At 39.6% G+C, this 25,455-nt stretch overlaps 1 protein-coding gene across 6 annotated transcripts in view; it reads right to left on the bottom strand.

Annotated features, from left to right (window-relative positions):
* The window catches only part of CPNE8 (copine 8), a 106,925-nt gene extending 82,339 nt beyond the window's left edge, over positions 1 to 24,586 (bottom strand). The window contains exons 1-3 of one of the 6 annotated variants that reach the window (XR_007165136.2): positions 24,145 to 24,577; positions 12,036 to 12,076; positions 5,468 to 5,514 (exon numbers count right to left, since the gene is read on the bottom strand). Coding sequence is in view for 4 of the 6 variants with exons in the window: in XM_048068517.2 (XP_047924474.1) it covers positions 5,468 to 5,514; positions 12,036 to 12,076; positions 24,145 to 24,266 (210 nt within the window). In the remaining 2 variants the exon portion in view is untranslated. Of the gene's footprint in view, positions 1 to 2,277; positions 5,410 to 5,467; positions 5,515 to 10,365; positions 10,450 to 12,035; positions 12,077 to 24,144 lie in introns of those variants that run through there. The other 5 variants (XM_048068517.2, XM_048068511.2, XM_066989905.1 and 2 more) reach the window with 5 other exon arrangements.
* Positions 24,587 to 25,455: the final 869 nt, after the last annotated feature.

Raw genomic sequence — 25,455 nt, 5'->3', positions numbered from 1 at the left:
CGGGAAGGACGGCATCCCGTGGGAGGGACCCCACGTGGAGCAGGGGCAGGGAGTGACCATGAAGGAGCAGCGGAGCTGAAGCATCAGGGACTGACCGCAGCTCCCCTTCCCTGTTCCCCTGTGCCACTCATGGAGAGGAGGTGGAAGAGCTGAGATTGAAGCTGGGCCTACGAAGAAGCAGGGTGAGGGGAAGGTGATTTTAGTTCACTTTTAGCTTCTCGCTGCTGTAGTCTGCTTGTGATAGTTTATAAATTATATTAATCTCCCTATGCTGAGTCTGGTTTGCCCATGACGATAACTGCTGAGTGATCTCCCTGTCCTTATCTCAAACCTTGAGCCCATTCCATCGTATTTTCTCCCCGCTTCCCTTTGAAGAGGGGGAGTGAGAGAACGGCTGTGGTGGAGTTCAGCTGCCCAGCTGGGTAGAACCAACATAAAGTGGCAATCCCACCACAGGAAAAGCATGGTCATAAAATGTTCTGCAGTGTGTTTATACCAAAGGAAAACTAATTATTTTAATGTATAAACTCATACTAATTATCAGAAAAACAGCAAGATGCTTCTAACACATGCATGCAGGCACTCGTATGAAATCTGTTTACTCCCTGTACAAATTATGGTGATTTCTAAGCAACACTTTTTAACCGAAGGTCCTCCAATCCTAAGTATGTAAAAACCAGAATGGATGACTAGTTCTTCTGCACTTTGCCTTCTTCCATGAACTGTTTGCCTTGAAAGGAAACACGACCTCCTTGAAAGGAAGATGGCTTCTTCTATTCCCTTAGTCAGCTGCTTCTTTTAAGAAATCTGTCAGAGAAAGTCTTCCAGTGAATTGAATATATCACACAATAGGAAAATTTATTCTTTCTTCTTTATTGGGATAGTGTAGGCTTCTTCAGTGCTCTGTGTTGTTTGCTTGCATGTACTGAAATGTTTTCTGTGGAGCTGCTACACTACATTCCTACTTATGCCTCAGCCCTCTGATGAAGAGGATACAAGCTATCATTGCAAAAAAACTTTCTCTAGTACACTTAAAAAGATCTAAATCACAATAAATATAAAATACAAAATCTATAATTTATATAAATTTTATAAATTTATTAAAATGTCTGTCATTTTAAGACAGACTCTGAATTCTACACAGGACTCAAAGGCATATCTTATAGGGTACAAACAGTAATGAAATTGTAGATGCTACAATTAAATACATAATTACCAGACACATGACTAAGTGCTCACTTTGAGCAAAATCAATTAGATTATATAATACCTTACGTAGAAGGAGAGGATACACTCATCTTGAAGGTCAATTTATTAACGTAATAACTTATTTATCATTTACTAATAATTAATTGGTTTTATTATTAATATTACAACAATTTACTGATTTATTAGTACATAGGAAAGAAAGTGTAAGAATAAGCGGTCAATTTGCTGGATGAAAACTCATTGCAAGCACTCAACAAGTTCCTGTGATTGACCCTTGCAGTACAACACAAACCTAAATGATCTGGAACAAGGACTGAAATAATAAAGGGACAAAACAAATAGATTTTTACGGAATTGCACTTATATATAAAGAATTTACAGAACCGCTCATATATATAAAGACAAGAATGAAGACTCTGAAAGACAAGTATAAAGACTGTAGACAATTTTTCATTCTGAGTGATCAGACAGTAAAATGGCAGATGGATTTCCATATGGATGAATGAAACACTATATGAACATGGAGAATACAGAATAAATACCGAATTTAGGATGGCTGAATAAGCAATTGTGAGCACATAGCGGAAGAAGTCTTTCTGTTGATAAACTGTACAGTATAGGGACTAGGTACAGTTAATGACAGAGTATTTTTTCATTGCTTTACAAACTGGCCACCCTTGCTATCAGGGGATCAATTCCACCACAACCTTGCCTCATCTCCTTCTCTCTCAATTTGATGACTCAATCAAAACGGAACCTTCTTCTCACCTCTAGCATATTTCATCCAGATCAAAAAAATAATAATAACATGAACAGGATTAATGAATAGGAAGGACTAATGAACGAAAAGCCATGAAAAATCTCAGAAGACATAATGGAAATTTACTGAGAATATAAAAAAAAAAACCAACCATCTGGCAGCTCGTGAAGCTGGAAGTCAGCATGATGAGAACCAGCCAGAGAACTAACTTCCAGACAGGTATACAAAATTAATTTGCATCCAATGCATTCTTACAGAGGGTGCCAGGGGCTCAGAGCCTTGCTCTATACACAGTTTCTAACACTTACCATTGGTGGATAATGCCAGTAAAACTGCAGTTGGTAGAGTATTTCATCAATTCTATTATTTACTTAACATTCCCCTTTGAAGTGCTCTCTCTGGTTTTCAGAAATAACATCCTCTTTGAAATGAAGATATTCACATTCTTCCAAAATATTATTTAAGGCTTCTGCAGATAACAATAAGTAAGTTATACTTTGCCATATTTGAGTGTATCTTCACAAAGTAAGGGGAAGTAAATGTTTTTAAAACCAAAGCTCAGATTCTGGTGATGTATTTGTTGCCAATTACACTAATGGACACCTGATGATCAATCTACAAGTGATAACAGATGAACTGTTCTGAAAAATAACACCCTACTAAACTGAGAACTAAACATTTTCATTTTTTGTTTGGATTTGGTGTGCAAGAATAACACTGGGTAAAACACTAGAATCTGTACTGCAGGCAAACAGGAGCCGGTGCCCAGAAAACATCTACTCAGAAATTAAATGAAGGGTTCGATTTAATGATTCTATTGAATCAACTTGAATATCTTAGTTGAGGGGAAAAAAAACACACTGGTAGAACAGAGTGCTAGGGAAATTATGAAGATTATGAAATGATTTACTATGTTTATGATCCCTGAGCATTTTTCAAGTTTGAAAGAAAATCATTAGCCAAAAGAAGGAAGACAACTATGGATAAAAGGATATGGAACAGAAACAAGGTAAAGTATGTTGCCATGACTGAAAACCATTCCTTAATGTCTACATGTATCATCAGGGTCTTATTATTTGTCTCACATTATTTCTCCACGCAGTTCCAGGTGGCATCTACCTCTACAAGCTAGTAAAATACGGAACAAGTGTTTTAATGCAACAAAATGGACACATACGCATAGTTTTGTTTAAAAACACAATACTACTGCATTCACCACAGCAGACAGGAAAAAAACACAAAAATAAAGACGTGGTTACCCATCTAACGTACATTATCAACTAGTTTTCTACCTACCACCGTATGTTTTACCACTGATATAAATATCATACACAACATATCAGATGCAATCCTGACCCCATCCCTCTATCATGCCAACCTCTGAATTTTGACTGTCACAACAGCTATTAGGAACAGGATTCTACTTACTGAACTTTACATCCAACATAGTCAAAAGCGATCGTCACTTAGAGGCATTTCTAAAGAATGATTCATCTGATCTACAGTGGACATCTAAATTAGATCTGATGAACTGCCCTCAGGAGTTATCTTTTTCCATTAACCATAAATAGTTTAAACAGTCATCTGAGTTGTAAATACCTATAGCTAGATAATAGACAAGATAGAGATAATTATGCCTTAAGAGGGAAAATAAGCTAAGATTTTCTAGCAACTGACATGTTGAAAGTCTGTTTTAACCCCTGTAGCTCCTAAGCTGGCACATGATACCATAACCACATGCCAAAAGGCATCATCTAGGCAAGACATTCTGTAATCAGTGAGAAGACACAATACAAGCACATTATCCTATTTTGCTTTCATCGAGAAGATAAAATAGCAGAAAACAATATAAACCTGGAAGATGGTAGCACACTTCAATGGTTGCAAACTTGGATCTATTAAAATGGAAACCAGATGGATTTTTTTCATTCACAGTCTCCTAAAGCACCTCACAACTGTCTCGTGGAACATCTTCTAAGAAAGATGATAATATTACCATTCAACCATCAGGACAATTACAATATGGAAAACGCTTAATACCTATTTTAACAGTTATACCAGAATAGAATGAAAATTGCACAAATTACACACCAACCTTAGACAACAACAAAAAACAGAATTTCTGACAAAAACCTTTTCATCCAAAAAATGATCCAGATGATTTAATAGCAGCTTAGACTTGACTACCAAATTGCATCAAGCCATTTAGGCACTTGAATATCTAAAGACTCCTCTGTTTTCAGAGTTACCTATCCAGACATTCAGGGGTCTATGCATGTCCAATACGTCTGCCAATTTAGTTAAGAATAGTGAGTTCCCATTTAGGGTCTTCGAACTGACATTTCTTCACACAAATCATCAGAGGAATGTGATCCTGTAAGCATACTGAAAGCATGTCTGGTACACAGTTCAGAACAAGAGAGAGCAGCAATTTAACTATAAACACAGTAGATAAAATGCTTCACATATTGCCCAGTCATATGAGCTTTGTCCAGGACGCAGACAAATTCAATTTTCTCAGCTTGACAGAACTGAAAGCTATACTCACTATCTTTCAGCAAAGCAAAAAATATGTTTCTCCAGCCAACTAGCAAGGACAGCAAGAATAAGGGAAGATGTCTGGTTTCTGTGGCCTTGGCCCTTCTTCTGGAATTTTTTAGACAGTAGTAATCGCATAAAATATCATTTCTGAAAACAAGAATATCAGGGCTCCTTGTTCATTCCTCTCTTGTCTCTACACATGGCTAAACAGTGGCACACATACAGTGAACAGTACAATCAACCATCTCTGTAAGGCAGCTAAAAAGTACATTTTATCAAGAGAAGGAAAAGATGACCACCCTTCCTCCAATACTTCTCTTTCAAGGAATAATATTAAGGAAAAAGAATTAGATGGCTAAGCACAGGGAGACAGTTCCAGTCTGTATATGTTACTATTCTACAGTTATCCAATTTAGAGATGTTTGATTTACTTTCTTAAGGCAGAAGATACTTCTCTCCAGTATTTACATGGATAGGCTAAGAAGACAGTGCAATTTATCCCTCCCTTTTTGCTTGGCGAATATTCAGCCACACCTAACTTCTCCCGAACAATGCACAGGAAAAGTAGGTCTCTACCACACCTGTGGGTTAGTTCTGATGATACTAAGCATCACAACAGCCAAATCTTCCCCCAGATCTTGCACTGCTTGACTGTCTTCCTCTCTTGATATTCACAAACCTTGTCCACATTGATAGGTAAGTTTGACTTCACAAAACTCATAGAGAGTGTAGAACAGGAAACATGTATTTTCTCTTATTTTGCTCTCCCTTTTGACAGACATATGGGATACAGATATGAAAAATTAGAGTAATGTAACTAGATATTGCTTATTATAACATAAGATTCCCATTGTATAGCATGGCTTTCAAGAGGCTATGACATTGGTTTTTCTGCCAGGGCAAATTACCAGCATTAAATACACCCATAAAGTTTATATATACACATGTGCACCTTACCTCTCTCCATTCCTTGTTTCCAATGGCTTGCGTGTACAAAACACAGACTGTGAAAGGAAAAAAAAGTTTGGTTATTTTCAGAATAGAATGTATTTTTAAATTAAATAAGCTGATTTTGTAGTTTGTTTTCCTGTTGAAATTATTAACAAGGACAGTCAAATAGTAACGTTTCCCCTCAGTTTTCAGTATGCCTACCCAGATCAGTGACAATATGGTTTAGCTGTTGCTGCAATGAGCTAATAAATAGTGTGGTTCTAAAATGGGAGGTGACTTTTATGGCTGACCTCCAGTAAATCACCTAAAATCCTCAGAAGTAAAATTACATAAAAGCAGGTCTTCATTAAATGTGGATGGTCTAACTATCCTGGTTAATCTAATGCACAATTACTTTAAATTATGCCTCTTTCAAGAGATGAGAGAATTAAAATAAAAACAAATGAGGTTCCTACTAGAAAAAGAGACAGGAAATGAAAGTGGAAAAAGGAAAAAATAATTTCTCAGGTATTCTTCCTCAATTTTGCTACAAATTATTCTCATATATTTAAGTATCTTGCATATATATAATTTTTAATTAAAACCTAATAAAATAGATTCTATGATATTTGTCTACCTAAGCTGTGTTTGAAGCATCAAGCAGCACGATCCCACTGTCTTCATGGTCCTTACAGATCCATTCTTCTCCTGTTCTAACCCACCACACGTCCATCTGCAGCTCCCATCACAGGGGTTGGTGACAGAGGTAATACACTGATTATCTGTCTTCCGTACACTGTTACAAGCACCAGTATATGTGTAAATCATTTGCACTTGGAGTACCGTAAACTTTATTTTCTGCAGTTTTGAACTACTCGTAGCTAGCAATTTGAAAGCATTTTTAACCTGAAACTCTCACCCTTTCCTAAATAAGGGAAAGACAGACATGCGAACGCTTTTCTGTGACAAATTCTTCTCCTGTGCCCATCATTAGTTTTCAGCACAAGGTTAAAAATAGTACTATTTTGGGTTGCTGCCTTGAACAATAAACGTAGAAGCCTGGTTTCATTGTCGATGAAGTCAGAATCATAAACTGACCTAAGAAGAAATGAAGGCAAGCTTCAAACTATGTTTTCTTCTTACTTGGAAGGTATTTGTTCAACACTAAAAACACATCAGGCAGTAGTGAATAAGAGGAAGAACAGAAAATAGCAAGTTCAATATTTTAGCTTGACATAGAAGTTAAAAGTTAATACTTTTTTTTTTTCAAATAAGATGTAGAAGAAAAAAGCTTTTACAAAAAAAAAAATCAAAGTCATTTTGTGGAGATGTCTGTCTTTCTACATTTACTTTAAATGAAACCTTGGACAATCGCACTCCTGGCTTTGGTTCCTGCTCATAGTAGGATGAATCCAAAGCAATGAGCCTATTTTTACAGCGCTCTTTGGAGTAAATTGCTGAAGTATATGACATAAAGAATGAAGTTAAATGGGAAAACAGAGTGAAATGGAAGCTATAAAGTCAGCTGTGGATGTGTCTGATGGTTACTGAATTTCTGACTAACCTTTGTATCTATTGAGATCCGTGCCAAGATAATCCTGGCAGATGACCGAAGTGTTGTCAATGGAAGTTTCCATAGATAAAAACAAACTAAGAAATATTCTCTGGAGATAACCCTACTGCTAACATAAAATCACGTAGTCTGTCAAAGATCCCTTCCACTTTCCCCATTGGCAACTCTTTTTTAAACTAATGCTACCGGTTCTGCAATGATAAATATTTTCCAGTCTTCAGAGGTGGTTTCCAAGAATGCAGATGTCTTACTAATTTCAAAAGCTGATATAATTGTGGATTTTGTCCATTTTGCCAACACCCTACATCTAAGTTTGCAACTAAAATTTTCTCATAACTATAACCCCTGTTGAGAATACAACTGAAATTCATTTGGAGAAAAAGCCACTCTTTACAGATAATGTGCACTTTTGCTATTCAAATATTTCTATTGTCTAGTTTTTTCTTAAACATAATCATTTTTCACCATTGATTTCCTGCTTTACTTTTTGTACTACATCCTGCCCTGTGTATTAGTGTTAATACAGTAAATCAAGTAACAATTGTGCATTGCAGCTGTGGAACAGAAAGAATATTAAAAAATGAGAGATTTAATATTGAGGAGAAGAAAGCAACAATACAACTGTAAAACACCCTCTACTATCAAATTTTCAGAAAAGAAGCATTCTGGCACTGCCTTATCTCCCCAGTTTATGAAGCCAAATGAAAGAAAAGCTATGAAAAGAAAAAAATAAAAAAAGATTACTGCTGGATAGTTTTAGTCTCCTACTATGGTTGATGAGATGGGAGTCACAACATGTAAAAGGGTTAAAAAATAGTAAAGCTACACCTTAAAGCTAATTCAGTCTCTTACTCTATTTCTACCTTTTGGAAGGCTGCTAACACCCCTCTGTCTGTTGAAGTCAGTTTCTTCATGGTCAATTTACTATTATTTGGGTTTTTCTCTTTGGAGGACATAGAGTAAGCAATGCCATCCTTCTCACTTCTTCACGGCTTAACATTAGAAGACTTCTGTTCCCTTCCACTCCCAGGGGCTCCCCAGTGCTTCCAAAACTACAACCCAGGAGTGGGACCACATCTCTAGTTTAAGAATCATTTATATACTTAGATTATTATTATTATTCTTAAATGAGGAGAAAGGACCTAAGAGTCTGTACTATGACATGACTAGCAATTTTCTGCTATTTAGCTAAGCTGCAGATATGGCATGTACTTAATATATAACTAAGACAGACTAATAGTCATCATCAGTAATATTTATTTTATTATACATGCAAAATGCAAGTTTGACAGTAATACGGAAATGTGCATCTCATAAACTACATTTCAAAAAAAGTCAGTCTTGGATGTAAAGAAATAGGATAATGAAAGCCCCAGGAAAGACACACATTCCAGACTACCTGATAAATACTTTGCAGATTTAGAACAATTTAAAAATTTCTACTTTCTTCTAAAACTGCTTGACCCACAGATTGTCACAAAACTGTCCATGTTATTGGTCTCCACTGGTGTCATGATTTACTAACCTTAATGGCTTCTGGAGAGAAGGTTTTATAAAGACCCTAAACAACTTCTTCAAAGTAATTTGCAACTGAAGAAATTCAGCTTTTTCTGTATGAGCTCTTCCAAAAGAAGATACCAATAGTCAGAAATATTAACTTTTAGTCATTTTAAACTCTGGACACTTACAACACAGTGTCAAATTCTACATAAATGTAATTAAATCTTTCCGTGAAGAAGAGGGCAGATGTTTCAATCGTTATCATTCACGTCTAGATTCAGTTCCCAAAATTCTGTAGTTTGCCACTCTCATTTTCCCACATAGTTTGGGCTTCCCTTATCCTACGCTTGTCCTCTCCTATTCAATGCTTATATACTCAACATTTAGCCTGGCAACTGTAACATCCAAACTGCCCACCTCAGTCTTCCTGAACATAAAAACATCTACTCCCTTTCAAGAAAGTCTTAGCCACAGCACAGTTGGCCTTGGCTCCACGCAACCTAAATCTTTTCATGATCCAGCACCCAGTTCACACCATTACCATTAAAATGTTTTTGCCCAGCTGTCCCAAGGAAGACACACCAACTTAATCCGTATCTCCTCTGCAGAAGGTCTTAAACCTGTCCCACCATGGAAGCACTGCTTTAGCTCAGTCTCTATGAGAAAAATTGAAAAGAATGGTTTTTCTCAAAAATTTTGCTACGAAAAACAGTACCTCCAAACTGGAAAGACAGAAAGGTCCAAATTACAGTAAATCAGTATATATGACTTGCTTTGACACCACTGAAGTATTGTCAGTAGGAGACTTCAGTATTGTTTAAAATACTTCATGAGTATTCAAGGGCTATCCAAGTCTGTCCCATCTATGTCTAATAACTCTGCATTATTTTGGTAATTTGCCTCTAGGGATCCCTCTTGGCATGAATATTCTAGATTGCAGTGAAGTGGCTGGCATTTGAATGAATACTGAGTAGTAATTACAGTATCAAAAAAGGCTAAGCAAGCTTCCTCAGAGTACTGGAGAAATCACAGGTTCCTCTTTATTTTCAGGAGAAGGCAGCTTTTGTGGACATGGGAGTCAACTATATTCATGTGTGACTCTCTAAGCAGAAGACCAAGAAGTCAAAATTCAATTTTCACAGTAACTATGATCCCTAAGTAACAGCACTGCAGTTTAAAACACCTATTAGAATTGGTCTACTCAAATCCAATGAGATCTGAACACAGAGAGTAACTCTGCATGGCTCTAACTTTTACGAGATCTGATGGTTGCGAATGCAGTGTGTCTAATAGTGGATCTTGTGACAGTGGTATGATGCTGGTTTTGACACCCTTTTTAGCTAACAGGACAAAGTTACTGTATACAGACCAGTGTAAGAATGGCCTTTGTCCAAACAAACAGACACAGTGGAAAGGTATCCTGCTATACTTCCAAGTAGAGAAAAGAATAGCACTTTTTATACCATGCTCTCTTATCCCTTTAACTGTTACAGTAGGGCCATATGTCTGCATGGAAATAAAGGACACTGGCAGCAAACTGATCAGCTAGTAAAAAGCTTCCACAATACTAAATCTACACTGTTTGGAGGGTATCCATAATCAAAGCTGCTTTGCCAAGTCATTTCTTGAGCGTGAGTACAGTACGAGCACTTTCAGATTTAACAGTTTCCCCATTCTCTCTTTACTAAGGCCAGTAATACTGTATTACATGTTTTTAATCTGCTAGCCTGAGACAGATAGGCCTGATTGGCAGAATAACTGGATGCTTACAGCGTGAGCCTGGATGCTTACAGCGTGAGCCTAGACCTCCAAAGCACACCATCAATTTGAGTGCTTTAAATAAGCTACTTACCAGAAACAGGAAAGCCGTATGTTTGGAAGTGATAGGCAAAGTTATGATGCTTTAAAAAATATTTCCACATACTTCACCTTGAATCTATAAAAAATACCACCGGATTACTTCTCAGAAATATTTTAAAGATAGATAGTAAGGTTTCTACAGGTTTTCCTATCCCTTCCCTGGCGTGGGTCACCCACCAGCCACAATCCCTTGTAGAGGTATCCCTGCTCCAGCGTGGGCTGCCCACAGACCATAGACTCTTCAGAAGTCTTTTGCACGGAGTGTCTTGTTTAAAGAGTGCATTCCCAGCAGCACATCTTCAAAAGTATGGCTCCAGGAGAATCTTCAGCAGCTGTGTCTCTAGCCCCTAGCTGCTGCCACTTTCTTTCTGAAATGCGTTTTGGCAGGGGCACTGTGTGCTCCCCTGGCTGGCAGAAGTTCCAGCTGGCAGTGGTTACTCACAAGGCTTCCAGAGCTGACTGCAACTAGCTGTGACAGCCACAGAGTGATGCGTGGCCTCCTCCCACACAAGTCACACGGCAGTCGCCTGCTACTCAAATCCTGTGATTTATGCCTAATACAGTTTCCTACCTGAGAAAATCTTGAAGCACTTATCCCTAATAGTATTTAAGTTTAAAAACTAGACATCTCATCGCTTTTGCTGAAAGATGCCTTGATTCAACACAGAAAGCCCTGAATTTAATTCATCAGGGGCAACATACCATTGACCACTTTTCAAAATTGCTTAAAAACCAGTTTGCTATATGCAAGATACTCAGTTCTGCTTCTGCATGATTTCTCTACATCAGAAGTATGGTACTGCCTATGTCTCCATTTAAAAAAAAAAAAAAAGTTTTAAAGCTTAGAAATGTCAAAGGCACTCCTAGCTTCATGCAGCTTTTCCCCAGGAAGCAGAAGTAATCAAAGTCTATTGTGGAATCTCTCTCAAGAAACTTTTGATTAAGAACTGACAAATAGACCCTTACAAAAGTACTCGAATGTTTGGCACTGCCACATGACTCAGTATTCAAGTACATCCCATCAGGACATGGTTACACGTCCAGACAGAAAATGCAAGCATGTATGTCTCGGGTTACTTGCAATGTCAGTAAGCACAACATACAGTATTTATTCTACAGAAGAAAAGCCCAGGCTTATTAAAAAAAAAAAAAAAAGGAACACAGATAAAAATAGACATGGAGAGCTGTAGAAGAGACAACATGACCGAGACAACATAATCTAATGACTAGTCAGTTAACACTGAAGAAGTACTTTGATCAACCACTATCAGGAAAAAAGCAAACAAAATTAGAGGACAATATGTACTAGCAGCGAGAAGTGCTCCCAGTTTATCAAGTAGCTTTGAAAACAATCTAGAACAACATATAATTATTTTTTTAAAAAATAATGTTTTTTCTGCATTAATTAATTTTAAGAAAATGTAGCTTGACTGCTCAACTAAGGGACCATGTAGTTCAGGAAAGCAGGAGCGATTACAGAGTCTTTAAAATTCCAGTTCCTGTAATAGGAGCTATGAGCATAACCAGCACTGTTTTACATAATTGTCACAAAGACAACGTAAACCTAACTGACATCAAGAAACCACCCGTCTAATTTTTTATCCAGTGTTTACAAGTTTGGAATATAAGATGAGGAGATAAAATAATATGCTATATACTTACTTGGATCAGATTTAGAAAATGTATCTCTGTCCAAAAGATTTCTGTTTAAAAAGAGAGAGAGAAGTCATCTTAATAAAAATGGTAAAAAATACAGATCAGACACCAATGTACGTATGTTTCTAACAATACTGATCAGAAGTCTGCTTAGTTTTTTTCCCCTCCTACTGCATAAGATTTACTTGAAGTCAGTCAGCACCATCCCTTGAGTCCTCTCACCCTTCTTTTTGTTATACATTCTGGATTTGAGCAAACTAAACCTTAAAGCTCCAGTATTTTGAAGTGAGAAGTGACATGTAACAAGCACATTGAATATATGTAAGGGACGTCAGGAACAGAAATAACTTTAAATCAACAACTTCTACCATGCCAGTTGAACTGAAAAAAGCTTGGACTTCTTAAGAGAATGGTTATGAGATCTCAGAACCATCAGCAAATACCTAAAAGAATTTATCATGTATGAGTAAGGTTAAGCAAAACTAAAGAATAAACAGGACATATATCAAAAATAGGAAATTTCTAAGCACCTACAAAAAAAAAAAAGTAGGGAGAACAAATTTCTTTGTTACGTGATACAGTCCTAATGTCATGGCCATACTTGAGCCATCTTATTACTACAAATAAGTCTAGAGAAGCAGGACTGACCAAAAAAAACATTCTTTCACAGAAAGCAATTCATCATCCCAACCATTTCATCATCCAAAATTAAAAAAAAAAAAAGATTAAAAAGAAAATAATAATAATAATAAAAAAAAGGTTTTGACAAACCTGAAAAATGACCTGAAAACAGAAAACTATTGAACAGGGACAAGAAAGAGTTATTAAACTTAGGCAGCTAGATTAAGTTAGGTATTAATCAAGAGCAAAAAAAGCAGAATGGAGAATAGCAGTACATACAGCAGTAATGTTAAAATGGTTCTAGGCATCGCAATAGACTACAAATTGAATGCAAGTCAAAAACCTCGTGCCTTCGGAAAACAGGGCTTACTATTAAATAAACATATCAAATAAACAAGATTTAATAAACAAAAATGCCACTTTGGAGTAATTGTCTGATATTCTTAATGCTGGTAAACACTCAGTTCCAACAATAAAGTTTTAGGCATGCCAATGTCTTGCATTCCAAGGAATTCATGGAGCCACTAGAGTCCAGAAGAAGCAAAAATCTAGGACTGTCTAAGAAGAAAACAATGCTGATCCTCATGTAGGCAGAACGAGAAGGAACAGGCCTGACCACAAGCTGAGTCTTCGGCACAGCAAGTACAGAAGTTGAACTTTCCCATTGTTTTACCATCTTTTGTTGTTAAAGGTGGCCAGACATGATGTGAAATCTCCGCCACTGAAGGTCTTTAAGAACACATTAGGTAGCTGCAAGTCCTAATTAGTCCTTTGATCCTACCCTGGAGCTAGAGGATGTATCAAATAACCAGTTTACATCCCTTACAACTTATTATTTTTAATAATTAGTGCAGCCTCGTTAAAGGTCATCATTTATTACTCTCATTCAGATCTAAATCACATTTTCATGCTACTGCACAGTGCTGAAATGCATATTAATGTGTTGTTAAATATAGGTTTTTTAAGCAGTCCATTCAGACTTCAACAAGGAAAAAATACTGGATCTCCAGCTTATATATTGCCAAATCCACAAGTCAGAACAAGCAATATGAAAAAAGATAGCTTTAAAAGAACGGTATATTTATTTTAGCCAAAGGATTAAGATAAGCATTTGTGAATGAACCTGAAGTCTGCACATACTTCTTCAGAACTTCTCTAATCCATTCAGAAATGGGATTTTTATATGTCCATGTTTATATTCAGAGAGACTGTATTCAATCTTAACCAACAATGTGCAAATATATATTGAAATCTTAACAAACCAAGGAAAAACAGTATTTTCGAGTTTCTATTTAATAATGACCACTACAAACTGCTTCAAAGTATGGTACAGAAAGTTCTGCAATGCCAGAATTGCCAATCTAAAATGAAAATCGTGTCTTATTTCATTTTAATTATACGTACCTAGATATGTCATTAATTTGTGGTAACTAGATTGTTTTTATTATCTCAAAATGAGTATCTGAGAATGTTATAAAACTCTAGAAAAATTCAGATTAAGGGTTGTACGAAAAAAATAGCACATTAGGTTATGGGTAGTCCTCCCGTAGTTAGATAGACTGGCCATACCAGGTATCATAAAGTTCAGTCTATCCTGCTACTCTGATTCCAAGAGAGGCAAAAAGTACCTGCCATGGGAAGATGTAAGAACAAGGTAAGAATCTGTAACACTGCCTGAGAATCTTCCTAGTCATCAACCATTCACTGCTCAGGGACTTAATGAACTAAAACACTGCCATACAGCCAACATCCCTTAAAGGAGGGTAAGGCTTGAGATACTGCAGTTTAACACAGTAACTCAGGTCAGTAAGTATCCCTAATTCACAGTTTTGAGATGATATAGCTTGTAATATCCTCAATTTGATCCTTTGTACATTTTACCATAAATAAACAATGTCTTCAGCAAAGTTTGCAGACACGTCTGATTTTCCAAATCATTAATAACCAACTAAAATAGCAACACAAGAACTTAGCAGGCTGTTCAAGCAACGCAGGCAATTTTGGAAGGAATTTAAAGACCAATGTCAACAGGAAAAAAAGAGCCTGATTTTCCCACTAATTCCTCTAATAGCTCAAGAGACTGCACAATTTCCTTTGTGCATTTTCATTTCAGTGGGAAAACAATCAAAATGTTCCTTTAAATATATGAAAACTGCATGGCACAGAAGCATACAACAAGCTACCACCAGAAGAAATGCAAAAAGCAAAAGGAGAAAGAATACTGGATGAACTTCTAGAATTTTATGTAGTCTTTATCCCCTTAATTGTCAACAGCACTTTCTGCACAGTCTTAGCAGAAAACATTTTTCCTTAGAAAAGCATTATCTTTGTTAGTACACTGTTTTGCCTCAGGAAATGGTCCTAGGAAAGCTCACAAACTCAGAAACTAGAAATGCCCAAAACTTCTGTTACTTCCTCCTAACCAAAATAACAAGAGAAACAGACTTCTATTTCAGCTGAACATAGTGAACGTATTCTTTCTCTACCCATTATGCCTTTCAGATAAACAATGCGAAAAGACAGGAAAAGGAAATCATTAGGAAGGATAAAAAAGAATCCTTTTTTTTTTTTTTTAACCTGGAGGAACATGTACATCAATTACCTATAGCAAAAAAGCCCAGTAACATCTGTGCAGAAAGCATTATTCTACCATCAACAGATCCTGAAGGAATTCATTTTGCACCTGTTCTGGACAAATTCTGGAGTGGACCTTCCAAAACACTTGCAGTAGCATTGATGACTAAGGGAAAAAACCAACCAAACAAACAAAAAAGAAATAGGAGTCATGGCAATAACACCTACTTAGACTACACTGGAAAATACAAGGGAGATTAGAAGATTAGAATTGCTCGAATAAAGATTTCTTTATCTGTATAACGAGAGTAATTTCCCCAAGTAAAAAAAAAAATAAAAATAATACAAATCTGTAAAAGGAGAAGTTAAAACATTTAGCTATGCCTTGCAGAATCACGTTATTCACAGAGTTTCACAAACTCCAGAAAGGTTTGTCAATATGATACAGTTTCTGCCCAGTACTTTGCTTCAAAAATTTTCTACGTTTCATGTAAAACTTTAAGATCTCATATTTCTAAACCAGATTTTTTTTTATGATTAAATGATCTAGTCAGCTGTGGTAGCTGAACAGAAATCATTATTATGTTGCTTTGTGTGATCTGAATATACTGTATATACATAACATATATATGTTGACAAAGACTGACCTACCTTAAAAAATAGCATTTACTCACCTTGTTCATGAATACTTTCCTTCTAATTTGACTTTTTTTAAATGATCAATGTATTAACTTCCTGCTCGGTAATTTTCTGTTATAAATTTAACCCTTCTTATGCTTAACTTAGAAGTAAATTCGATTCCTCCATCAGAAATGCCAGAAATCTGGCACTGCAGAACAGACCACAGGAAATACAGAACTGAATATTTTAAAGTCTATTTCCCTTGTTTCAAAAAACTGTTCATTTTACTGGACAAATACCTGTTCCTATCCCGACCCCACAAGGTGGGGTTTTGTTTGTTTTGTTCTGTTTTTTCCTCCATCTCGTTCCCCACCCAAGTGACCGCTATGTGTGACGAGCCACGTTTTCCTGGAAATGGCCCAATGCCTGTCTCTGAACAGGAAGCTGTGAATAAATTCTGTATTTTGCTTCACCTATTAAACTGTCTTTTATACCAACCCACCAGTTTTCTCACTTCTGCCTCTGCAATTCACTCCCCCATCCCACTGGTAACAAAATTTAGTTACCCATGCAAGACTGATTTCATTTTTTAGAAAACATACATTGTCAATGTATTAGATTCTTCTATTAGCATACCCCTACTTTTCTCAAAGTACACTTGAATTACTCCCTGGGAAAAGGAATTGTTCATTAATCAGTTATCCTGGTTTGGGCTGGAAAAGAGTTAATTTTATTCAGAGGCTTGTATAATGCTACGTTTTGGATTTGTGATGCAAATACTGCTGATAGCACACTGATGTTTAGTTGTTGCAGGACAGTGTTTACACAGAGCCGAGGACTTCTCTGGTGCTCGTGCTGCCCTGCCAGCGAGCAGGCTGGGGGTGCACCAGGAGCTGGGGGGGACAGAACCGGGACAGCTGGCCCAGGCTGACCAAAGGGATGTCCCTTGCCACCTGATGTCACGCTCAGCAACACGAGCTGGTGGGAAAGAACGAAGAAACGGGGACATTTGGAGTGACGGTGTTTGTCTTCCCAAGAAACACATGATGAGCCCTGCTTTCCTGGGAATGGCCGAACACGGGAAGCAGCAAATTAACTTCTTGTTCTGCTTTGCTTGTCCATGCAGCTTTGGCTTACCTAGTTCATTAAACGAATGCGTTTAAATTTCCTTCACTTATTAACAGGCCCATGCGCTTTTTTTAAGGAACATCCTGAATAATAGAAGTATTTCCTCTTTATTTTTTGTGCAGAACAACATCCATTTTACTACTGACCGTAACTTAACTATATTACACCTTAGTAGTCACCGTCCCTCAACTTTAACTGATACCATTGGACGTGCAACAGTCAGCCCTAAGACGACGTATGGTCCAGAGAGTCTACTTGAGTGAAGAGTCCACTTGACTTCTTGCAGAGTAATTTCACAAACAACCACTCAGCTGTAGTGCTAGCTTAAGTAGTCACCCTTCCATAGCTACTCTGCTCTTCTCCTGTATTCTGCCAAAACGCAATAAAAAGGAAGCTAGTAGCCTCCACGTCTCTAGATCCAAAATGCCCTGGACCTCAAAGTAGACCAGGCAATTTCTCAGAGTTTTACCTTCTTTTCAGAATGACTGGTTCTTTTAGGAAAGGCCCAGAGGTGAGAAACTGGTGGCTCTCTTGACTAAGAGGCAATTAGGATGATCTCTTACTTTCTTTTCAGATTGCCTCCCCTCTTTGGGGCATTTAAGGGACTGGGAAGAAAGCAAACACATCTCTGACAAGCAAACTTAAGAAAACATCCACAGTATCTCTTTGGAGAAGTAACTGACTCTTCTTGTTCAGAAGAAGATGAACTAATTGTCAGCCTCCCAAGTAACATCCTTTGTCAACCTGCGAACAGATTGGTTCAGATGTCACTCCCTGGAGAAAGAGGAAAGCAAGTTCTTATGGCAACACACAGAAAACCTTCTCTGGCTAGATGTACAAAAACAGTTTTAGGTCGACACCTCTACTAAAACTGCTGACTGCTCTTGGGGGTTAAAACAACAACGAAATTGCCAAATTTGCATACTTCAACATAGCAATAGTTTTGCAGCTGTTGTTTTGTGGAAACTGACTAGAAATAGTTAGGAAAAGATACTCTTACAGAGGAAGCAGACCTGTACAGATACTTGGTCTGTTCCACTTTAATTTAATGTCCATTTAGGAACATATCCTGGGTTTTGGCTGGGATAAAGTTAATTTTCTTCAGAGTGGCTGGTTTGGTGCTGTGTTTGGGATTTGGGAGAAAATAATGCTGATAACTCATCGATGTTCTAGGTGTTGCAGAGCAGTGCTTCTACAGAGGCAAGGACTTTTCAGCTTCTCATGCTGCCCTGCCAGTGAGGGCACTGGGGGTGCACGAGGAGCTGGGAGAGGACAGAACCGGGACAGCTGGCCCAAACTGGCCAAAGGGATGTCCCATACCATATGGCATCATGGTGAACAATAAAACCATGTGTTTTTTACAATAAAACCAAGGGGTTGTTGGCCAGGGGGCTGCTGCTCGAGGATTGGCTGGGCATCAGTTGGCTGGTGGTGAGCAACTGCATTGTACATCACTCACTTTGCCTTTTTTTTCCCCATTTGTTTATTTCTTTTTTCCCCTCTTTCTTTCTTATTGAACTGCCCTTATCTCAACCCACAAGTTCTTGCACTTTTCTTTTTATTTTTCTCCCCCATCCCACTGCGGAGTGGGAGGTGAACGAATGGCTGTGCTGTGATTAGCTGTCTGCCTGGTTGAACCACAACGGCACAACACAAACTGGTTGAACTCTGCTTCAGCACAAGCCCAACTATTACTTGAAAACAACAAAATGAGCCATCTATATTTATATTCCTAATGCTAGGCAGCTAAACAGTCTGTAGCTCTGAGCTTCTAAGATGTATCCTGGGCGATGGCACTAAGGATCCCTGGCAGCCCAAGGATCTGTCAGTTCAAGCTAATGTCAACTCACCAGTCCTTCTCCAGCTGCTTTTACCCAGTCCATCCAAGCCTGTGGAGATGCTGTTCTATTTTGGATATGGTTTCTTTAAGGATATATAGTTAACAGAATATTTTATTAATGTGTAACAATATATAAAGCATAAAAGCAGATTTTGCACGGTTTTTCTGAAACAGTTCTTAAAAGGTATACATCAAAGAAGTCATTTAGAAAGTGAATGTATACCATCCATGTGTGATTCCTCATTCCTTCTCAGCCACTGTGGGCTGAGGGAGGAGGCATTGCTTAGATGGGCAGAGAAAGAAAGGAAAGAAAATAAGGAAAACAGTACTAATACAGAAAGCCTTAATACAGTTGAAGCTGTCACACACTTCCTAGTACCTAGTCCTTTTTCTGCTGTCAGGCTTTCCCTTGTATTCCCTTCCTGAGGCCTAAGACTGTCAGCTTTAGCTGTGGGAGGGCGTCACAGCCAGCTGCCGGCGAGCATCCCACAGGAGGATGAAGTTCATGGTGGTGGCAGGGCTGGCGCAGGACGTCTCAGGAGGAGTACGATGTTGATGGTTCCTTCCTCCAAACTCTGAGGCTCGCTACTGTGCCCTTCTGTGCAGGTCACAGCTAGCCCATTCTACACAAAACAACCACTCGCTACAACTACCTGCAGAAAAACTCTGGTTATATCACACAATTATACAAGCCAAAGTGAAACTATCTCAGCAGCAGCCAACCGGTCAGTAGAAACCCAAACAAAGCTCCAGCTGGGCAGAGACAAGTTCAGACAGAAGCTGACAAGTCCCGAGACCTTGCACAACTTGTACGAAACCTGGGACCTGTTCCTAACAGCAGCAAGTCTGCGTCTACAGGGCCACAGATCTCAAATTCTTAAATTCTACAGCTCACACGTGTGCCTGCTTGAAGTGCAAACAATACAGACACGTACGGGAAAACCCAACCATGCAGGCCACTGGGAATGCACCTCCGTGAGTGTTTTGAAGGACACTGCCACCCATGTATATGCTTCTGTTTTTTCTTTTTTCCTGAAACACCAGTTTTCCTCAGCTGAAGCCAGCTGGTTGTCTAGGAAGTTTCATTTCAAAGAAAAAGACATGCAAGATCAACCTTCTGTTGTCAGCCATACATAACCACTACACGGATTTTTAATCCAGCCTGGACACACGTACGCAAAAGGGCAGGTAAATGAAAACCAGACTTACAGACTTACAATCAGGATGAATTTTAGTTCCTGTACTTTGTATTATACCGAGTTACAAGCTCAAAGAATTTATGTAGGGTCTCTCTCTTGTCACGGCATCTTTCTGCCATGGGAATTTCTATCAAATGATTAATATTCCAAATACCAAGGAGGCAGGTATTCGGGCCAGAGAGAAGAGACCTTGCTAAAAATCAATCCTTAGGACAATCAAAGATATAATTAAACATGCTGTTGGGTACCACAACCGCCAGAAAGCAACTGGTTAAGACTTCCAGACAGCCAAGCAAATGGAAAGGCAAAAACCCAGAGGTAGTAAGTTTTGTTCCTCCACGCAAGAAACTTGAAAACAGATTATTTTCATAACTGAGAACAGGATTTGCTTAATTCCATTCAGCCCATTCATTAACATGAGATTTCTGTACAAATTGTGAAGCAGCAGAGAGTTCATTCAAATGAGGTACAGGCAAGCAAATGTATTTCTGCTGAATTAACCAGAAGGAGTCTGTGCTGCCTGCTCTGGGAATACCGACAGCGTAGAGCCTGCCTGGCACAAACCCAGAATGCTGAGGACAGTCTGCTCGACCCTGCATAAAGCCTAGCAGACCCATGTCAGTATTTTATAAAACTTTTCCCATCTCTCTGATGACCATGGCATCTTTGATATAATACTAGAAGTCATAAAATGATCAAACTACAGCTTCACTTTCCTATAGATACACACAAATTACTCTTAGGAAGACAATTCTGTTTGATAACTTCTCATTCAGTAAGTAAATTAACATGGGACATAATGAAACTCTTGGCCCTCCTTATAAGATAAGGTTTCATAAAGACTGTGGCTCAATCAGGAGACTCCAGGTCAGTCCACACCGCAACCATGTGGAGCAGATGACCATTATACAGATCACAACAAAAACTGAAAAACTTGAGAGCCCACTGAGTAACTGCACTGACAGTAGGGAAGGTGGGACCAGGATATGAAGTTCCTCCAACATTTAACATGCAACTGGATTGCAATTAACAAAGAACACGACCAGAGAGGGACATACGGGATGGCAGGCACGAGATGAGCAATCTCAAATGTTCCCATTACTTCCTTCCGTGAAACGTGGCCTGGAGCTTACCTCCTGTTCACATGGGACTGCAAGTTTCCACCCACAGCTTCTAAGTGTAGATTCAAGTCTAGACATACGCCTAAATCGGTGTGCTATGCAAATACACCTTTGGAGGAAAAGGAACCTTTTGGCTGGAAAACAACAGTAAAGATAAAAAACAACCTATATTCTCTTTCACTTATCGACTGGAAGGCCAAGGTCCTGATCCTTTCTTTCACCACAGGACAATCATCCAAAGTGATGCCAGTCCACAATCAAAAAAAGACTGCATGGCAGGTGACAGTCTTCATCAGACCACAGATACACTCCTGGGTGCATGACGGAGGGAGCTACAGGGTGCAGAGAGAGACGGCTTCTAAAACTGGTCCAGGCAACAGTGGACTCTTACCAAAACCAAAGGATCCCTTGGGATGAGATGTTTAAGTTGTTCTGCCACATTAGATCTGGCCCTTGAGCCAAAGAATATAGATTCCTTATAAAAAAGCCTTAGAAGCTTAGAAATCTACATCTTACAAGATTTGGAAGAAGACCGTAAACTTTTTGTCTGATAGACACTGGGTAGTAATAATTAGAAAGAATTAAATGACCATCTTGCCTTCCTAGTATTTCTAAAACTACAGCCAATGCTGGCATTCAATGAGCAAAGAGTATCACAGGAAAGATTTTTATTCATAAAGAAGCCCTGGAAGAGCATCAACTGACATTCATAGACAAAGATTTTCCATGCCATGAGATGCACCTCACCTAACGGCTGCCTCGCAGGACCCCAAAGCTAAAGCAGGCTGGCTTGCAGAATAAAAAGTCATGCAACCCCATCTGCATAGTACTGAAACCTGGCTGGTTTGATCACGTTGACAGTACTGGCATGCTGAGCAAACTGACTTGGGAAATGCCAACAGATGAACCACACTGGAATGTGAGTAGAAGCTGAACAGTAGAAGCCTTATTGAATAAACAGAAATAACAAAAACAAAACAAAACAAAAAAAACAGAGTTAAAAGGATTATCTAGAATCAGAAGTTTGTTTTGTGACACAGTCAGACATAGAACCAAACACCTTGCACTGCTTCACTAGCCACCAATTACACCACATGTGTAAACTGAAAGAAGTTCCCATTATTACTATAATCAAAACAAATAAATAAGGCAAAAAATATCTAAGAAAAAAGTGTAATTATCAGCTGATAACTACTGATATAAACTAGTAATCAAATTGGCTCTACAACTCTGCAGATATCAAGAGAAAATTAATGTCATGACTCAAACTATTTCCAAAGCATTTCTCTCCGTATGTTTAAGTATACACAACTGCTAATTATTAAAGATTTTCAGCATTCCCTGAACTTTGCACAGTGGACTCTTGCTGTATTTCACAATTTCGTTTGGCACTGCTTTTCCAGCGCTTTAGCCAATGAATGTGTTTACAGATGAATCACAGCCATATGTTACTGGTTAATCTCTGCCCCATTCACTTTACACTCAATTTCAAAGCATGATTTTGCAATCAAAAGCTGTCACTCCAGCACATGAAGAAGGGAATCACCTGGGTAATTCCCATCCTTCTGCACTTGATATTGAGACATACCAGGGTGAAAAACTGTTTTTAAAACTTTTTTTCCTGCTTCAACAAAGCAGACATGGCTTTTGAAGAGATGTACAGAGAAACTGACATGTAAACTAAGTCCTGAAATTAGCTATAAATAAGGTAACTAACATCAGAAATGATCGGCTATATCATACACCTGCCTTTCTTTATTATCTGATGGATTCTCAAATAACTATAAAACTAAGGTTAGAAGCAAACATTGCAGGTTGATACAAACAATACCTGGAAGGAAATAAACTTCCATTATCGTGAACTGGGTCAAAACTAGCACAAGAATTCTGCCATCTTTAATGGTGACAGGTTATTTGAAAAACCTGAAAGTAATATAAAAGGTCCTGGATTGCTTTTACACATAACAGCATGCCTTTCACGGGACCAAGGTTTCTGTGGTTGCTGCTAGTAAACTTTGTGCAGACAGGCAGAGCATCAGCGTGTTCCTTTGTCAGCCTAACGTCAGATTTAGTATTCCAAATTCAATCGTATTACATTTCTCATGGCCTCTGCCTTCTTCTGACATGCACCCCTGATAAAACACCAAGCCGTACTTTATTTGCTAAGGGAAGAGAGGAAGCAGTCTGACAATTTAAGCTTCTTTCCTCTCGCTAGCAGCAGCAACTCTCGGGCAGCTACAGCAGAAAATGGAGCGCCGGGCTGTAGTACAAACTTTGCCTCGTCTCGCATCAGGAAACCACACTGACACTTCAAATCAGCCGCTGGACGCTGCCAACTCTGCCGGCGAAAGGAACGGCTGCTTTCCAACTACGAGCACGTATTTTAGCGGTGCTGCGAAACGTGAATGGAAATACACACGTAGAAAGCCACAGAAAATAATTTTAGACCTCCAACAGAAAACGCTCTGTTCCCTCAAGGGAGAAAGCGTTATTTTTGAAATACCGATAAACACACCGAGGCCAAATAAATGTTGAGGAACGAAACTGTACACACTGGGATTTCTGTTACAGGCGTGCATTTTCTTATTTTTAGTTTATTAGCGACAACGTTAGGGTAAAACGTGACGAGCTTACACGCCCGGTTTCGCAATACTTTTGCAAGAGAGCCTTCAAAAAATAAAAATACACGAAGGGATTACTCCGGATGGGAGTTTTTTCCTTCCTCACCCGCGGCACTTGGGACAGCTCCAGAAGTTAAAGAGCTGCTGGAGGAGGCGAGGCGCGGGCACGGCGCGGCGCCCCTCGCCCTGCTCCTCACACGGCTGGCTCGGGAGGGACCCGAATGGGACACGGGAGGGACCCGGCAGCGACAACCGGGGCCACAGCAGCCGCTGTCCCCCGGGGGACCCGCAGCAGCCCCGCCGAGGGCTCGGTGTCCGAGCAGCCGCCGCCCCGTCCCCCCGCCGCTGAGGGGGGCACCCCCGGGAGCCGTCCCCCGGCCGCCGCCTCACCTGCAGGACACGGAGAGCTCCACCTTCGTGGCCGGGATGCTGGAGCTGAGCGCGTTAAAATCCCCCACGGACGCCATGTTGGGGAACCCCCCGCTCCTGGCCGGCTTCTCCAGCCCGAACATGGATGGGGCAGCGCGGAGAGGGAGAGGATGGAGGAGGGAGAGAGAGAGGGAGGGAGGGAGGGAGGGAGGCGGCGCCAGGCGGCCCTCCCCACAGCGCCACGCCGTCACCGCGAGCGGGAGCCGCCGCCTGAGGGGACGCGGTGCAAGAAGCAACTTCAGGGGCAGCCACGGCGATGTTTCAGCCGGGAGCGGAGGGCGGTGGCTCCGCTGTGAGGTGGTGGCTCCGCCGTGAGGTGGCTCCGCTCCGAGGTGGCGGCTCCGCCATGAGGTGGCGGCTCCGTCTCCGCCAGGGGGCGCGGGGCAGGGGCGGCTGCGGCGGCCGCTGCGAGCTCCCGGTAGCTCGATGCCCTGTTTGGAGAGAAACCACTTCGAGTGTCAGCGATTTCACAGCGTCAAGCGGCGCCCGGGGTGTTTTGGGTTGGATCCTTGGAGAAATTTCTTCACTGAGGGGGTTGTGAGGCATTCCTGAGCATTCCCTGAGCAGGGAAGCGCTTAGGGACGTGGTTTGGTGGGGTGACATTGGTAGCAGGGTGATGGGTGGACCAGATGATCTTGAAGGTCTTTTCCAACCTTAATGATTCTATGATTCTATTCTGAGTCACCATCCCTGGAGGTCTGCAAAAATAGTGTGGATGTAGAGCTTAGGGACGTGTTTTAGTGGTGGACTTGGCAGTGCTAGGGTAGCGGTTGGACTTGACGATCTTAGAGGTCATTTCCAACCTAAATGGTTCTGTGGTTCTATGGTCACGTTTCTGTCCAAAACCAATTACTACAAGGTACTTGAGGGAAAAGGTGTGTTTTCACCTTGGTTGTTCTCTACACTAACACATTGAAAATGTGAATTTCACCCTCTCGTGTACTTCCGCAGGGTCATGCCTTTCTTTAAAGACCACTCATTCAGCCATGCTGAATCTGTACAAAATAATTCAGAATTACTGTAAAAGTTACATTGTCTTATTTCTCATGTAATTTTATGTTTAATTTGCATCCATTCTCATGGCATCCAAGTAGCTCTAAATATTCATTTCTCATCATAGCACTTTTACGAGATGGAATTGATACCACCCCCATTTCACAGACAGGAAAGTAAGGCAAAAGCAAATTAAACACCTGTGTTGTAGTTGTCTGTATTTACACAATATAACTACACACATTGTAGTTATACAATACATTGTATTTACACAACATA

The sequence above is a fragment of the Anser cygnoides genome, chromosome 1, assembly GCF_040182565.1.
Source record: "Anser cygnoides isolate HZ-2024a breed goose chromosome 1, Taihu_goose_T2T_genome, whole genome shotgun sequence".
NCBI classification, from domain to species: Eukaryota; Metazoa; Chordata; class Aves; order Anseriformes; family Anatidae; genus Anser; species Anser cygnoides.
This window is presented reverse-complemented; position numbering and strand designations above follow the sequence as displayed.